At 38.3% G+C, this 16,859-nt stretch overlaps 1 protein-coding gene and 1 long non-coding RNA gene across 3 annotated transcripts; both read left to right on the forward strand.

Annotated features, from left to right (window-relative positions):
• Positions 1 to 6,574: 6,574 nt before the first annotated feature.
• LOC115715994 (uncharacterized) lies at positions 6,575 to 9,063 on the forward strand. Of its 2 annotated transcripts, XR_004011503.2 has the most exons (4): positions 6,575 to 6,711; positions 6,837 to 6,906; positions 7,353 to 7,438; positions 8,488 to 9,063. It is a non-coding gene; the product is annotated as an uncharacterized LOC115715994 (long non-coding RNA). The 2 variants fall into 2 exon arrangements; XR_009687936.1 differs by lacking the exon at positions 8,488 to 9,063 and having other exon boundaries at positions 6,586 to 6,711; positions 7,353 to 8,305.
• Positions 9,064 to 12,058: 2,995 nt separating this feature from the next.
• On the forward strand, positions 12,059 to 13,984 carry LOC115717768 (uncharacterized). The gene is made up of 6 exons (XM_061116572.1): positions 12,059 to 12,367; positions 12,467 to 12,712; positions 12,788 to 13,143; positions 13,230 to 13,409; positions 13,495 to 13,599; positions 13,701 to 13,984. Exons 1-6 carry the CDS (start codon positions 12,059 to 12,061, stop codon positions 13,780 to 13,782), a joined length of 1,278 nt encoding a protein of 425 aa, XP_060972555.1. The 3' UTR covers positions 13,783 to 13,984.
• Positions 13,985 to 16,859: the final 2,875 nt, after the last annotated feature.

The following is a 16,859-nucleotide window of genomic DNA, read 5'->3' on the forward strand; positions in this document are numbered from 1 at the left end:
TAAATGTTTAGGCTAATTAGTAATTTTTCCTCCTGAACTTTGACATGTAGTAAATCATGCCTCCTGAACTTTTTTGGCGGTTAAAAATTCCCCCCGAACTATTGAGATTGTTAAATTTAAGGACTTTTGTCTAATTTCATTCAATTTTACTGTTTCATGTACAAAACCATGCTCCCCAGACTTTGATATCTACAAAATCATGGCCCTCAAACTTTGATATGTACTAAATCATGCTTCTTAAACTTTCATCCATGTTAGAATTTTTTTACTAAAATTAGACAAAAGTCCTTAAATTTAACAATCTCAATAGTTTAGGGGGAATTTTTAACGGCAAAAAAAATTTAGGGGGCACGATTTAGTACATGTCAAAGTTCATGGGGAAAAATTACTAATTAGCCTAAATGTTTATGATCTATTTTCCCTAGTATCATCTTGTTATCCCAAATTTTGCACTCTGACGTGGCATCACGAGAATGGTGACACGTGGAGTCCACTTGGAACATCTGTTCGGGAAGATAGGCCGAGCAGGATGCCTCGCTAGCATGTCCAGAGTAAGATATTCAGCAATCCGTGCAGAGCAATCAACACTTAGCGAATTCAGCTTTCGCATCATGAGTCATCAGCTCAATCCCTATAAATCAGGGATCAATTTACGTGGATACGGCATAGACACGATCCCACTATCAGTGTACTCAGCTTCAATCACACGATCCTTGCATTCATCATTGATCCCACGATCTTTCTATTTATACGCATTCTAACGAGAGAGGAAACTCTTCCTCATCAAGTTTCCCAGCCCTATAAATAATGATGCATATTCACTGGGCAAAAGGATCAGAGAGTCGAAACGCAGCTAAGCTAAGACTATATTATTATCTAAGAATTATATATTTAGAGATACTTTTGTAAGAGCTATACGAAAAGGAATCTTCTTCCTTGATCTTAAGTCAATACAAATAACGAGGATTAGGCTATTACCCAACTGCTCGGGGCTGAACCTATATAAAATTCCTGTGTCTTATTATTGTTTCATTATTATCTGTTACTACATATCATTTATCGCTTATCAAATAAACTCATTGTCATTGGCTTAAAGCAAAGTCAACATTTTGGTGCTTTCATTGAGAGAACGATCATAAATTGCTCTTCATTCGACACTCAACCGCCAACACGATGGTGCAAACTCATAGAGGCCTGTCTGACCCAGCAAATTCACAGACGCTGGATCCAGCATTGCAGGACCCAGGGAGTTCAAGGGTTCTGCCTGCTGTTAATCCCGGACAGACGAGAAGCGTGGTGAATGGTGAAACAGCTCCTATTACTGGAATTGCAGCTGGTGTGCACGAGACTGGGAATAATAGTTGCACACACAACCAGGGTATCGATAATATGACTGTTCCACCTGGAACCAACGCCCAGACGACCATCGGAGACGCAACCGAATTACAGAATCTCCGTGATGTGCTCAGACTCATGTAGGGTCATAGCAACACTGTGCATCATGATCAGGATGAACTCCGTGCTGCAGTAAATCTCGCGTTTGATGAACAAAGGCGTATGCTCGCTAAATGGAGAGAAAGAGATGGAGGCATTAAGGGCTCACCATGCAGAGATCGAAGATCGTAGTCGACAAGCCACCGTGCTGATACGAAGAGCCTACCAAACTGTAGGTCAGCAATCGTCGAACGTCATTCCCCTGGGAGAAACGGAAGATGACCCAACGATGAATACTTCCCAGACTACTAATGGTCAGCCGTCCAATCCTCGGTTACGAGTTGCGCTCGTGGGCCAAGCAGTGGGTGAGCAGGCCTTGTCCGGTAATTCATCAGGAGGAGCCATACCTGACGGCTCCAACCAGGCTAATGGTGCTACTCCACCTGTCAACCAAGCGAATTAATCGCTAATGCAACCAGGCTCTTCTGTGTTTGATAGGTTGGGAGCAACCCATGACCTAAGGAACAAGCTAAAAAAAAGAAGGCGAACAGACGAGCAGAATACTACAACGATCGTGCAGCCTGGAGCCCATTCTCAAATCCCCTCTCAGAAAGATGCTGACATAATCCAAGTCGACCAAAATCCCGATCAGGTCAGGCCAGCCGTACAGGCCCAGCATGAGGAATTGAAAAATATGTTTCATGACATGCCTGGACATCGTAACAATGATCTTGAGTTAAACCGAGCTCGCGGAACTCCCTTCTCACCAGAGATCAATGTCCTCCCACTGCCTCACAAGTTCAAAATGCCAACGTGGAAGATGTATACTGGGAGAGAAGATCCTCTTTCCCATCTCAAGTACTTTGAGATGCAAATGGATTTACAAGGAGTACGGGGGGATGTATGCTGTAGAATCTTCCCCGCCACTCTGCCGGAAGCCGCACAGCAATGGTATTTCAAGTTGGCTCCTGGAAAGTTTAGTTCATGGAAAACCTTTTCTTCAGAATTCCATGCGCAATTCCCTTCCTCGCGTCAGCTCCCATTGCATTTGGGAGATTTGGTCGAAGTAAAGCAATGACCAGGTGAGCCACTCTGGGCATACATCAGCAGATTCATGACGGAAGCGACCAAAGTTTTGCGAGTAACCGAGGATGGAAAGTTATCCGCGATACTAGGGGGCATTAAAGTCCTTGGTGAACTTTGGAAGGATATAAGGAAGAACGGGCCGGTAGACTCAATGAGGGATTTCCTTGAGCGAGTCGAAGGCTTCATCAAGCTCGAAGAAGCCATTCAACGAGCAGAAGGTGAGCAAAAGCCGGGCAAAACGAAGGCTCCTTCCACTGGAACATCCGCCCAACTTCCCAACTATTCCAACAATTCAAGTGGCAAGCGTTTAAGCAGCAACCACAAGCAAGGAAACGAGAAGAAAGGAAAGTTCACTGATAAATCCGGACAGACTCCCCGTGATCATGCCAAACACACTGCATTAACTATTCTAACTGAAGATATAGAGAGTGTATATATGGCAACTCAGTCGTTAATCCCGTACAAGAAGCCCAGGCCCATGAAGAAAGATACCAACAAAAGGGACATGACGAAATTTTATCGGTTCCACGGAGACTACGGCCACGACACCAACGAATGTTACAATCTGAAGCGGGAAATTGAATTTCTAATAAAGAAAAACAATTCGCACCTGCAGAAGTATGTCAAGACCAACCAAGGTTAAAACAACCAACATCTGCTACTTCCACCCGTAGATGGACACTTACAAGTCATTATTGGAGGCACGCACATTGCTGGAGATTCGGGCAAAGCTCGGGAGAGGTATGCCCGGACAGCTCAGCACGAGCAAGAAGAAGTCATCCTAGTCGTGGAAGAAAGGAAGCCCAAAGTTCCACGAGCAGGAGAGCCAACCATTACTTTCAACGATGAAGACGCTATAAATATTAGATTTCAGCACAACGACCCGCTGGTCGTGGAAGTCCAAATAGCAAATAAAATGGTGGCTAGAACCATGATCGATAATGGAGCTTCTTCAAAAATTTTGTTCAGGACTGCTTACGAAAAGATGGGGCTCCAACTCAAGGATCTAACTCCATGTCTCCAGCCTGTCTATGGTTTCTCCGGTAAAGGAGTTGCACCTCTAGGACAAATCTGGCTACCCCTCACCGTTGGACAAGCTTCGACAAGCATAACTATCATGGCACAGTTCCTAATATTGGATGTTCCTTAAGCCTTTAACGTAATGTTTGGCCAACCAGCCCTGTATGACTTAAAAGCTGTCACATCAATATTTCACTCGTGCCTGAAGTTCCCAACAAAGAATGGGGTAGGGTGTCTTAGAGGGAACCAGCAATCTGCTCGGGAATGTTACAACCTTGCAGTGGCCAAGGCTAAGAAGGAAATATCCTCCAACCAGAGCCCATACAAGGGAAAAAACATTCCCAAGTAGGAAACTTCCCAAGGCGAGGATGAAGATGTGGATCCTCGACTTGGGGACCCAAGGAGCAATGTTGGACCTGTGGAAGAATTAGAAGATATCGAGATCGATCCAGCTATCTCGGCCAAAAAGCTAAAAATTGGAAAGAGTTTGTTGCTCGAATTAAAATCAGAGTTGATAAAATTTTTGAGAGAAAACCTAGATGTTTTTGCCTGGTCACATGCGGATATGGTTGGAATCGACCCTTCTATTATTTCACATGTTCTGAATATTGATCCTAACATCCGGCCAGTTCAGCAAAAACGAATACTGCTGGATAAAGAACGAGCAGTAGCCCCGAAAGATGAAGTTAAAAAGGTGCGCAACAACAACTTCATAATTGAAGCTTTTTACCTAGCTTGGGTCGCGAATCCCGTACTCGTGCCCAAGCCGAACAAGAAATGGCGAGTCTGTATTGATTTCACAGACCTCAATAAAGCATGCCCTAAAGACTGTTTTCCATTTCCAAGGATCGATCAGCTCGTAGACACAACAGCAGGGCACGAAATTTTAAGCTTCATGGGCGCTTATTCAGGCTACAATCAAATCAAAATGCTTCTGCCAGACCAAGAACATGCAAGTTTCCGAACAGATATGGGTCTCTACTGCTACAAAGTCATGTTGTTTGGTCTAAAAAATGTTGGAGCTACGTACCAAAGATTGGTAAACAAGATGTTTAAAGACCAGATCGGGCGAAATATGGAAGTGTACGTGGATGACATGCTCGTCAAATCCAAAAAGTCTGGGGGGCACATAGACGACGTGGACGAATGTTTCAAAGCCCTCAAAAAATACAACATGAAAGTAAATCCCTTAAAGTGCTCCTTTGGAGTCAGCTCGGAAAACTTTCTAAGCTTCATCGTCAATGGCCGAGGAATTGAAGCCAATCCAGAAAAAATTCAAGCCCTCTTTGTTATGAACTCACCAACAAAAACCCAGGAAGTGCAAAGCTTAACTAGTTGAATCGTCGCACTCAGCAGATTCGTATCAAAATCAACGGACAAATGTGTTCCATTCTTCAACATCGTGCGAGGAAACACAAAGTTCGAGTGGACAGAAGAATGTGAAAAAGCTTTTCAAGATCTAAAGGCACAGCTTGCAAAACCTCCCGTACTTTCTAAACCTCTGGACGGTTAGGAGCTGGGGATATACCTAGCTGTCACGGAGCATGCAGTGAGTGCCGTGTTGATCAGAGAAGAGAAGAGCGTACAACACCCACTCTATTACATTAGTAAGAGACTCATCGAGGCTGAGGGCTGATATCCGTTGATAGAAAAGCTGGCCTACTGCCTTATTCTAGCAACAAGGAAGCTGAGGCCTTATTTCCAAGCTCATCCTGTTCGGGTATACACCGACCAACCACTACGGCAAATACTGCAAAAGTCAGATGCTTCTGAACGGTTACTCAAGTGGCCGGTAGAATTGGGTCAGTACGAAGTCAACTTCCAACCTCGAACAGCAATCGAAGGCCAAGCCTTGGCCGACTTTGTGGTAGAATGCACAGGAAAAAAAGAAAGCATACCAGAAAGCAATTCTGAGCCAGTACCTCAGCCAAGTAACAATGAAGACAAGCCGATCTAGAAACTACATGTGGATGGGTCGGCAACAGATCAACTATTTGGTGTAGGAATTGCTCTCGTCACGCCTGGGGGCAACACCTGCACACTGCGATCAAATTCGAATTCAAGGCATCTAACAACGAAGCCTAATACGAGGCTCTAATCCCTGGACTTAAGCTAGCCCAAGAAATGAAGGCCGAACACATTGACATCTGTAGTGATTCACAGTTGGTGGTAAATGATGTATCCAGCGAATACGAGGCTCGGGGAGAAAAGATGATAGCATATCTGAGCAAAATACACGACCGACTTGCACAATTCAAAAGCTACGGTCTCGAACAAAGTCCAAGAGAAGAAAATACAATTGCAGACGCGTTAGCTCAATTTGCAAGCAACAATGTAAGTGACAAGGCAAACTTGGTCCCTGTCCAGTTCCTTGAGGAGCCTAGCATCACTGGCACGGAAGAAATCGAAATGATCGACACATCCCCAAACTGGATGACGCCAATAGCAGCCTACCTCAACTCTGGCGAACTCCCAGATAGCCGAAATGAAGCTCAAAAAATGAGAAGGAAGGCAGCACGGTACATCATAGTAGAAGGGGTCATGTACAGAAGAGGTTTCTCGATGCCATTACTCAGATGTGTCACACAAGACGAAGCTGCACGACTCCTGTCTGAAGTTCACAACGGATTCTGTGGAAATCATGCCGCCGGACAGAGCTTATCACTACAAAAAAAAAAGGCTTATCTCGGCAGCCCTATCTCGGCGGGCTCGCGTGTGCGTGTCGAGATAGGCCTGATTTTTTTAAAAAAAATTCTGAGCATAGCAATAACGGCAGGCCTATATAGGCCTGTCGTTATTGCTATTTTTTAAAACTTTAAATTTGAGCAATCTCGGCGGGCTCGCATGTGCGTGTCGAGATAGACCTAATTTTTTTTTAAAAAATAATTATTTAACATAAAATTTGACCAATCTCGACGGGCCAATATAGGCCCGTCGTTATTGGTAACCGCTACTGTACCAATAACGGCGGGCCTATATTGGCCCGTCAAGATTGGTCAAAAAAAAAGCCCAGCCCGCCAAATGTCCTTTAACATCTCTTTTCTTCTTCTTCATTACATCTTCCAAAAAAAAAACCCTATTTTCTTTCCCACCATTTTCCTCTAATCCAAAATTTCAAGAAAACATCAATGTTCTCTTCTTCTATTTCATCACAACCATTTCAAAAAAAAGGTAAGCTTAAATATATATTGATTTATTTTATTTTTTTGATATTTATATCCTAATAGTTGTTAATTTATTTTAGTCTAAAAAGTTACTAAAATATTGAAATGTTAGTTTGTATTTGAATGTTTTAGATTGAAATATGTTTGGGTAAGCTTCATACAACATAAAGAAAGCTTGAGAATTGATTGAAGCTTCATTTTGGTGAGTTTTGATTTTTTTTTTCTTTACTTTTTTTTTTTGGCCGAAAATGGTTTTTTTTATTGGCGCCAAACTCACAGAGGCCAGAGCACATTTTTTGTGAACTACACTTAGGGAGATCTCCATTTTAGGGCTTGCTTTTGATTTCTGTAAATCAAAATTTCTTATTATTCTCTTTGTCCATTTTGATTAGTAAATCCAAATTTCTTCTTATTTTCTCGGTCTTTTTCTCTAGTTCACAATTTGGGTTCTTGAGTATATAAACAACTCTAGTAGTACACTGCTCTTAGATTAAAGGAAATAGAATGGAAGAGGAAATAGATTAAGACTTTGCGAGAAAAAAAGGAAATAGAACGAAAAAGAAAATTGATCAATTTGATTAATCATCTTCTAAAAAATTGATTGTTATCCTTCTCCATTTCAATGAACTAATTTTCATTTGAATGCAGCCACTGGTGCTTTTTGGGGATCCTATCATCTGGAACGAGATGTTGAGTGCACTGCTCTAAGTACCAGATCCTATGGGAAGATGTAGGTAAGTTTGATAGAATAACTGTTCTGCAGTATTAGAGTTTTTTCTTTTTCTTTTAGTGTCTGCAAAAAATGTCCTTCCATTGTTGTCGTTTGTTCTGAGTGTTTTATAACAATTTTCTATGGTATGTTCTGTTTATGATTTTAATTCTAAATACTGAACATAGGCCAAGGTGCTAGTTTGCTATTTTCATGTAATTTCATAATGAATGTTTTAAAGCTTTAGTTTAAGAACATAGTATAGAAATAGTTTACTGGAGAGTCACAAACTTGAAAAACTCTTTGTTCTATACCACATTCAAGGATACAGATTCACTTAAGGTAAGAACCACAATAAGCAATTCTCATAGAATTTTTCATGTTATATTTTGAAATAAGTATAAAGATATTGTAATGGTGGGAGGATGTTAGACGTGGTTTCTCCATTTCATTTAACTCCCTATTTGTCTTCTTCCTGGTATACTGAATTGATCCTACATGTTTGTTTGTTCCTAAGCTCCTTTTTTTTTTCATTCTTTTACCAGAAAAGAAAAAGAAACTTTTTATTAATCACTAACCACTATCAAACAATTGCTCAAACTGAGCAACAATAAGCTACACTCTATAAATTGTTAATGAAATCTAACATAACACTTACTCTCTTTGAAGACTACTTACTTGCTAGACTTTAATATTTGCTTTAATCATTTTATCAATCCTATTATTGAGTAATAGCAACAATTGAAAAAACAAGTATTTCTATTGAGCCATGTGCTATAAATTGTAGCAACAAGTGCAGCTGCTGCTATACTCTGCAACAACCCATGATGTAGTCCAAGCTATTCACTCATGGATGGAAGTCTTTGGCCATATAGCCAATATCCTATTAGTTTTTTTTTTCTTAGACTTTATGTTTCACTTTTTAGATTTTCTTTTCTACTGTTTGTTTGGACTTTTATTTTGATTTGGTTATTTCTTAGTATCAAAAAATTACATGTCATTTATAATATGTATGTGGTATTGTTATTATTTTGGACATATTGGATATAATATTGTAAAATTTTAATATTGTAGGTTGTGGATTTAATTAGTAAGGATTCATTTTATAAATTGAAGTGAAGTGAAGTTTGGTGGTTCATTAAAAGAGGTATGTACAATCACTCATTTCTTTGCTTAACGCCATAATATTGTTCATCTTAGAAGAGTTTGAATATCTTAAATATTCATCCATAGTGAAGTAGGTTTTTTGATTAAGTGTGTTGCGATGATAATGGAAGGTTGAAACTTATGTGTTGTAGTGAAGTAGGTTCTGGGAAATTTGTGTGCTGCGGAGATATAAGGAAGAAACTTATTGTGTGATATTTGTTATTTGTAGATATAATAGTTACTTATGAAAGTAGAAAATGTTATAGAAACAGAGGAAATTCTGTCCAATTTTTAGTTATGTTTATTGTGTGTTGTTTATCGTGTTTGTTATTTGTTGATATAGATACTTATAAAATTAGAAAATGTTATAGAAACAGAGAAAACTCTGCCCAATTTTTAATAACATTGAAGATTTATAAGTATCAAAATAATTAAACTTGCTTAAAAATTGCTTTGATATAATTTTTAACTTGTAATAGCATTAAATTATTTTAGGTAATTATAGATTAATATGGGTAGAGATTGGATGAAAAAGAATAGATTGTCAAAAGAGTATGAAGATGGAGTTAACTATTTCATGAATTTCGCCATGCAAAATGAAAAGGATCCTACTATGATATCTTGCCCATGTATGAAGTGTGGAAATTTAAAAAAATTGAAGGTTGTAGATGTAAGAGGACACTTATACATAAATGGTATCGACCAAACTTACCAAAAATGGATATGGCATGGTGAGAGTGTGTCTCAACCATCATTTCCAAAAAGAGCTCGAAAGAGGATGTATCAGATAGGAATTTTCACATTGATATGGTTAACGATCTAGAAGAAGAGTTTGCAGATCGCCCGGATGAATTCGTAAGAATAATTGAAGAATCAGAAACATTCATTTATACTGGGTCCAAGGTTAGCAAAATGTCATTTTTGGTTAAGATGTATAATATAAAGGCTAGGAATGGATTGAGTGATAATGGATTTTCACAATTACTTTCTTACTTAAGCGATATTTTTCCTGAAGGAAATAATATCCCAAGTAGTACTTATGAGGCAAAGAAGATTTTGCGGTCATTAGGCATGGGGTATGAAAAGATACATGCATGTCCTAATGATTGCATATTATTTAGGAATGAGTTTGTGTTGGCTAAGCATTGCCCTGTTTGTAAGTGCTCTAGATGGAAGTTGAATGATAATGGCAAGGAGGAGGGGATTCCTGCCAAATTATTGTGGAATATACCACCAATTCCTAGGTTTAAGCGTTTATTTCGCAATCCTGAACATGCAAAAAGTTTGGTATGGCATGACGAGAAGAGAATTAAAGATGGAAAAATGCGTCATCCGGCTGATTCTCCATCTTGGAAAAATATTGATGACATGTATCCCAAAATAGCTTCAGACCCTAGAAATCTTCGACTAGGCCTTTCTGCGGATGGTATCAATCCTCATAGTTCCATGAGTAGCAACTACAGTTGTTGGCCAGTCAATCTTGTTATTTATAATCTTCCTCCTTGGTTATGCATGAAACGTAAATTTGTCATGTTGTCATTATTAATTTCTGGGCCTAAGCAACCTGGAAATGATATTGACGTGTATTTGGCACCACTGGTGGATGATTTAAAACAATTATGGGAAGGAATTGAATGCTATGATGTAAGAAAAGATGAAACTTTTACTTTGCGAGGAGTTTTATTGTGGACAATCAATGATTTTCCAGCATATGGTAATCTATCTGGGCATTGTGTCAAGGGATATAAAGCATGTGCTATTTGATCAGAACAGACATATGGTGTTAGATTAACACACTGTAAAAAAGTTGTGTACATGGGCCATAGACGATTTCTACAACCTACTCATCCATTTCGTAGGTACTCAAAGGAATTTGATGGTACAATTGAAGATAGAATTGCTCCCACTCCCATGATTGGTATAGAAGTTTTTGACAAAGTTAGTCAGTTGGTGAATCGATTTGGGAAGATTCCCCCAAATACAAAAGATAAAGAAAAAGTGAAACAAAAAGGAAAAGGAAATAAAGGGAAAGGCAAAGGCAAAGGCAAAAAGAAGAAAGTTGTAAAAGTCAAAAGAGTTTCAAAAGCTAAGAACAAGATTGAAGATGCTTGTTGGAAGAAGAGATCTATTTTTTTTGAGTTGGAGTACTGGAAACATCTCTTATTGCGACACAATCTTGATGTCATGCACATTGAGAAAAATATTTGTGAAAGTATAATTGGAACCTTACTTAATATTCCAGGAAAGACAAAAGATAGTTTTTCATCACGACTAGATCTGTTAGAAATGGGAATTAGAACAGATTTAGCTCCTCGTGTTAAAGTTGGAGAAAAGAGAAAGTTATTACCAGCAGCTTGTTACAACCTTACAAAGGAAGAAAAACATCAAGTTGGTCTGTTGTAGTCTCTGCTGAACCTAGAAACATGAGAACAAATAATGATTTAATTGTAGAGGTTGAAGATGTTGAGGAACTTCAATTAACTGACAAATCATTAATTGATCTTGATGGCTTCGATTCAAGAGAAGCAACAATAGGATCTTATTATCGAAATGATATGGATGGCATATGGATTGAAACTACATAACTAATTAATGTAATATATGTTTGATTTATATTCGATTTTCTTTTAATTTAAGTATAGTTTTGTTTTGTTATGGCAGATGAATTAAAAATGCATATATAACTATATATAACACTTATGTATTGGATTACCTTATGCAGAGACATGGAAGATGACGATGATAACACACCTGTAGAGAACGAGACACCTTCTATAGATAACACAACTAAAGAAAAAAGATTTAGAGGTCGATCAATTTGTAAAGAAATTTGGAAGTGGAAAAGTAAGGGATTAAAAGTTCCCCTTGAATGGAATGATTATGGCCAACCAATTGGAAAGCATTGTGCTATGCTTCAAACTTATCTTAGTTATCTTGCACGCACACAAGTACCTATAGATATCGTTGATTGGCCTAGTGTTCCATATACATTGTTAGTTCATCTATGGGATGATGTTGAGGTAAATCATACTTCCAAGTTGATTCATTTAATTTAAATATATGAATTGTTAAAATTTGTTTTATTTTTTTGTAGGCCACATTTGAAGTTGATCCAAATTATGATAAACGCTACATTATGGAATCTATTTCAAAGAAATGGAGGGATAGAAAGTCACAATTGACAAAGATCATATTTTCTTATTTAGAGGACCCTGAGTTTGCAAAGGATAATCCAACAACATTAACAGACCCGCCAAAAACGTCAAATATCACAAAGGAACAGTGGAAAAGGTGAGGTGGTGGAGATTGGCTCAAATGATGTCCTCACTCAAGCTTTGGGTAAACCAGAACACCGTGGTCGTGTTCGTGGTAAAGGGTTGTCCGTGTGTCAACGGGAGGTGTTCATAAAGCCTCCACGGATCACTTTCGCACAATTACAAAAACAACAACTCAATTTCAGCAACAAGAAAAACAAGAACTCTTACGAAAATTAAAGATCATGAATGAGCGTTTTAGCACCATAGAGAGCCAGATGAAGATGATGATGAGCCACCAATCACAATCTCAACCGAATAATGCAACTCAGCCTGAGGTTCAATCTGGAAATGGAGTTGAGGGTCAATCTGGAAATGGAGTTGAAGGTCAATCTGGAAATAGAGTTGAGGCTCAATCAGGAAATGGAGTTGAGGCTCAATCTGGAACTAGAGTTGAGGCTCAACTTGGAAATGGAGTTGAGGCTCAATCTGGAACTAGAGTTGAGGCTCAACTTGGAAATGGACTTGAGATTCATCAATCTACTAATTCAAATGTTGATTTTATTATTTCCGAGTACTACAACACTTGACATTTATAAGTTTTTTTTACTCGATAATAGGCTAACTAAAATAAAAATTACTTTATTGATCAGGATGAACCTTGTAGATTGATAATAGAGTCGTCACTGGAAACAGTTGCAAAAGGTTATATAGTCCATACTGGAGATGATAAAATTCATTGCGATGACATTAGGGATAATCTTCGAGTTCGCATAACTGAAGTTATTGTGGGAGATGCAGATTTACCAAAAGCGATCTCAGATGAGGTTGTAAAAGTAAAAGATGCGATTAATACATTTGTACCATGGCCTTCACACTTAGTACTAAGAGGATTTGAGGTAACATATTTTTCTTAATTATGCTATCTTTTACCTCTACTTTTCTTACTTGTTAACATAATTGGTCATTTGCAGGCCTTAATAGAACCAAGACCAAAGAAGTTGAAAGTTACAAGAAAGAATAATCCAAGTCAACACATACAACCTACAACTCAGCCACAACAAAAAGAGTCACGTCCATTCTCATCATCTAGTGTCAAAACATCAAGTTTGACAACGAAAAAAAGTACAATTCCGGATCACATACCACCAAGTTTGGTTTTGTACACAAAAAACTTTTTGAAGAGTAAGGGATCTTTTATGTGCACGATTACAGCTCCTCAAAATATATTTGGATCAATTGAACATAACATATATATTGACAAGGATGATGTTTCACAAGTTTTACATCTTGAAGAAATCAGTGCAGCTGTCATCTCATTGTATATGAGGTGATTTATATATATATAAATATAAATTTGGATAAATTGTTATTATTTTTTATTATTATTGATAAATGTATTATTGTATTGTATAGAGGTCTATATGAAACTCTTTTAAAAATGAGAATTGCTCAATATGTATCATTTATGGAGGCTTCTCAATTTGCACCGAGCATTGGTAAAACAAACAATATTGTTGAACGAGCAAGATTACTTGCGGAACTCTTAAATTCAGTAGAAAAGGGGATGTTTCTATTGACACCTTATAACTTGGGGTATGTGATTCATCTTTTTTTTTATTATTATTTATAATGTCCTATTTTTAAATAATAAAGGATGACTTAATAAAATTGATTACAGACGACATTGGATGGTGATAATCATATATGCTCATAGCCAAGATGCATATTTTTTCGATCCAGTTGGTAATCATCCAAAAGAAGATGCCGTGAGTGTAGTCAAAAGGTTAGATTAATTCAAAAAAAAAAATCATATAAATCTTATAAAATTTATAATAAATTATGAATTATATTACCTAATTGAAAATTTATTTTATTTTTATGAAGTGCATTTGACTTATATAATACCCGAAATAATAATTTAAGAAGAAAAGTCCAAGGAGTAACTTGGTATACAGTTCAGGTATGAGTACTTAAATTGAATTTTAAAACTTTTTATATTTGAATTATTTTTCTATTCAAGAATTATGACATATATATATATAAATATTTTCAGGGTCCTAAACAACCTGACGATAAAGTCTGTGGTTTTTACATCATGCGACTAATGAGAGACTTAACTATGTCGAACGATCCAAGAGATTATCTAGAGAAGCATGTAAGTGTTTGAGCTATCGTATCTTTATAATATAATTTAAATTTTGAATCATAAAGAAACTAGTATATATATAAAATTTGACGCACTTTTATATTGTAGTGTTATGGTCAGAAAACATACTCAATGGATGAGATCAACGAAGTGCATGAAGAATGGGTCTCCTACTTAACTGAGTATATGCCATGATTTAGATTAAACTTTATTAAGTATATATGACTAATTATACTCATTGTCAAACTTTTAAACTAATTACAATATATATTATTATGTAATACTTTATTATATTAAAAGATGAATTACATACATCTATTTAAAGTATTGAAAGATTATTTTGCATATTCTTTTTGAATTGTAAATTTTTGTATGCAATTAATGTAATGGAAAGGGGAATTATTTTTTTTTCCCACCAGTACACTATCTCGGCGGGCTCTTTAAACAGCCAATATTGACCAATAACGGGGGGCCAGGCCCGTCGACATAGGTGTCAAAAAATAGTAAATTAGAGCAAAAATATACCTATCTCGACGGGCATAGACTGCCGAGAATGACCCCAATAACGAAGGGCTGGGACCGCCGAGATAGATTCCCCACCAATCTCGGCATTGAAATTTACGGCGGGCCAGACCCGCCGAGATAGATCAATAACGGGGGGCTGGACCCGCCGACATAGACCTATTTTTTTGTAGTGTATCCAAGAAAATTCCAAGGTAAGGCTACTTCTGGCCAACGATGATTGAAGATTCGAGAGCCTATGTTAAGAAGTGCGAAAAACGCCAGAGATTTTCAAAGATACCAAGAGCTCCGCCCAACGAGCTTACACAGATGCAAAGTCCGTGGCCCTTTGCCATTTGGGGAATTGACCTGATCGGGCAATTACCTAAAGGTAAAGGCGGAGTGCAGTACGCGGTGGTAGCAGTCGAGTACTTTACTAAGTGGACTAAAGCCGAACAACTTGCAACCATTACATCAAAGAAAGTTCAAGAATTTATAGTGAAGAACATCATAAGCCGGTTCGGACTACCGTACAAAATGGTCTCAGACAATGGCAAACATTTCACTGATTTCTGTGCGAACCATGGTTTCATCAAAAGTTTCTCCGCAGTGGCACATCCTCAAGCAAACAGTCAAGTTGAAGCAGTCAGCGAAACCTTGAAGGATACACTAAAGAAGAAACTCGAAGATGCCAAAGGAAACTTGCGAGAAGAACTCCCCAAAGTTCTATGGTCATACCGTACAACGGAAAAAACAGCAACCAATCAAACACCATATGCAATGGCGCACGGTTGTGAAGCTATGCTACCCGTCGAACTCGAGCCACCTTCCCACAGAAAATCGACGTACGATCAAGGTACCAATCACATACTCCTTGCAGAATCACTTGATGAAATCGAAGAAAGACGAGCAGCTGCAAACTTAAAGTTGATAGCCCATCAACAAAAAGTAACTCGGTATTTCAACAAACAAGTGAAAGCTCAGAAATTCTTCGTGGGAGATATGGTCTTGAGAAGGGTATTCCTAAACACCAAAGACAGCACGACAGGTGTATTGGGACCTATCTGGGAAGGACCATATCAAGTGGTCGAAGTTCTCGACTCTGGAGCATACAAATTAGGTAAGTATGACGAAAAAATACGACTCATTCTAGTACCACGGTACTGGAATGGAGAACATTTAAGGAAATACTACCAATAAAGTACCAGGTCGGGTGACCATTTAAATTACTAAATGAACATTCGCTTTTAAGTAAATAGCCTTCTGGGCGGACTACGCCCAAAGGTTTCAGAAACAAAGTACTTAGGTCGGGCTCACTACTTTAAAGTACAGTTTCTTATGTTTGCAATTTGTTTTATTTGATGTTAAATTAAAAGATCAGATAAGATCAAATAGCTCTGATGTAAGTTACTACGGTAACAAATACACTTGTCGATCAATAAATGAATAAAGATAGTATTTCAAAATTCAATTGAGTCGAAAAAATCAACATGATTATAATTTACCTACAGTGCGTACAAAAGGTTTGGTCAAACCCAAAACACCGAACAGATAAGCAATATATTTGTGAAAGACAAGTGACCAAGAGTCATACATCTACTCGGTCACTTGCGGGGCACCTATACCTGTACAAAGCATTTGGTAAAAATAAAACAATCATAATTGCACGACAATTATAAATAGAGAATGAAATTTATTAAGGATGACAAAAGCACGTAATACCAGGATTAAAAGCTGCCCAGTCAGCCCGTTGTCCAAAAAATGAAAACTAATTCGAAGTTTGGCTGGTCATGATGTCTTAGAAAAGGCCCTGAGGCCGAATAAGATATATATATAAAAAAAAGAGATAAAAAGAAGTGTTTAAACAGCTGGAGTCCCAGGCTCTTGGTTTGGTTCTTCTGGGGCAACTGGAGCAGGAGGATCTGTTGTTTGAACAAGAGAAGCATTAGCAGCCTGACCTGAGGTTGAAGCAGCTTAGCCGGAAGTTCAAGCAGCCGCCTCGGTTCCGCCATAAGCCACTTGGGCCGCACAGTACTCAAGGTACATGACCTTAGCGTCGCCCAAGTAGTCGAAGTCGGCTCGGGGATTAGCCTTCCAAAAATCAAAGATGAGCTCGAGACCGGCTGTCTCCAAGGCATTGACCTTTTCATTCAACCTATCCACCTCGACCAAAAGCTCCCCCTCCTTGGCATCCTTCTCCTCCTACATCTGAAGAAGAACTGCTCGCAGAGAAGTCCTCTCATCCTGAAGACTGTTTACCTCAACAGATAAGATCTCGACGGTCTCCTCAAAGCGGTCAGCAGCCTCGAGATCCTTAGTCAGCACGGAGATCTTCTTCTCAGTAGCGAACAGCTTCTTATTGGCCTCGCCCAACTCCAATCGAACAGCTTTGACTT

This window comes from Cannabis sativa, chromosome 5, assembly GCF_029168945.1.
Source record: "Cannabis sativa cultivar Pink pepper isolate KNU-18-1 chromosome 5, ASM2916894v1, whole genome shotgun sequence".
In the NCBI taxonomy this organism is placed as follows: domain Eukaryota; kingdom Viridiplantae; phylum Streptophyta; class Magnoliopsida; order Rosales; family Cannabaceae; genus Cannabis; species Cannabis sativa.

Excerpts from the sequence above, each read along its gene's own strand:
- LOC115717768 (XM_061116572.1), top strand. The coding sequence starts at position 12,059 with ATGAATGAGCGTTTTAGCACCATAGAGAGCCAGATGAAGATGATGATG. Across the intron at positions 12,713-12,787 it reads TAGTACTAAGAGGATTTGAG|GCCTTAATAGAACCAAGACC; the intron begins GTAACATATTTT and ends GGTCATTTGCAG. Across the intron at positions 13,410-13,494 it reads TTGACACCTTATAACTTGGG|ACGACATTGGATGGTGATAA; the intron begins GTATGTGATTCA and ends AATTGATTACAG.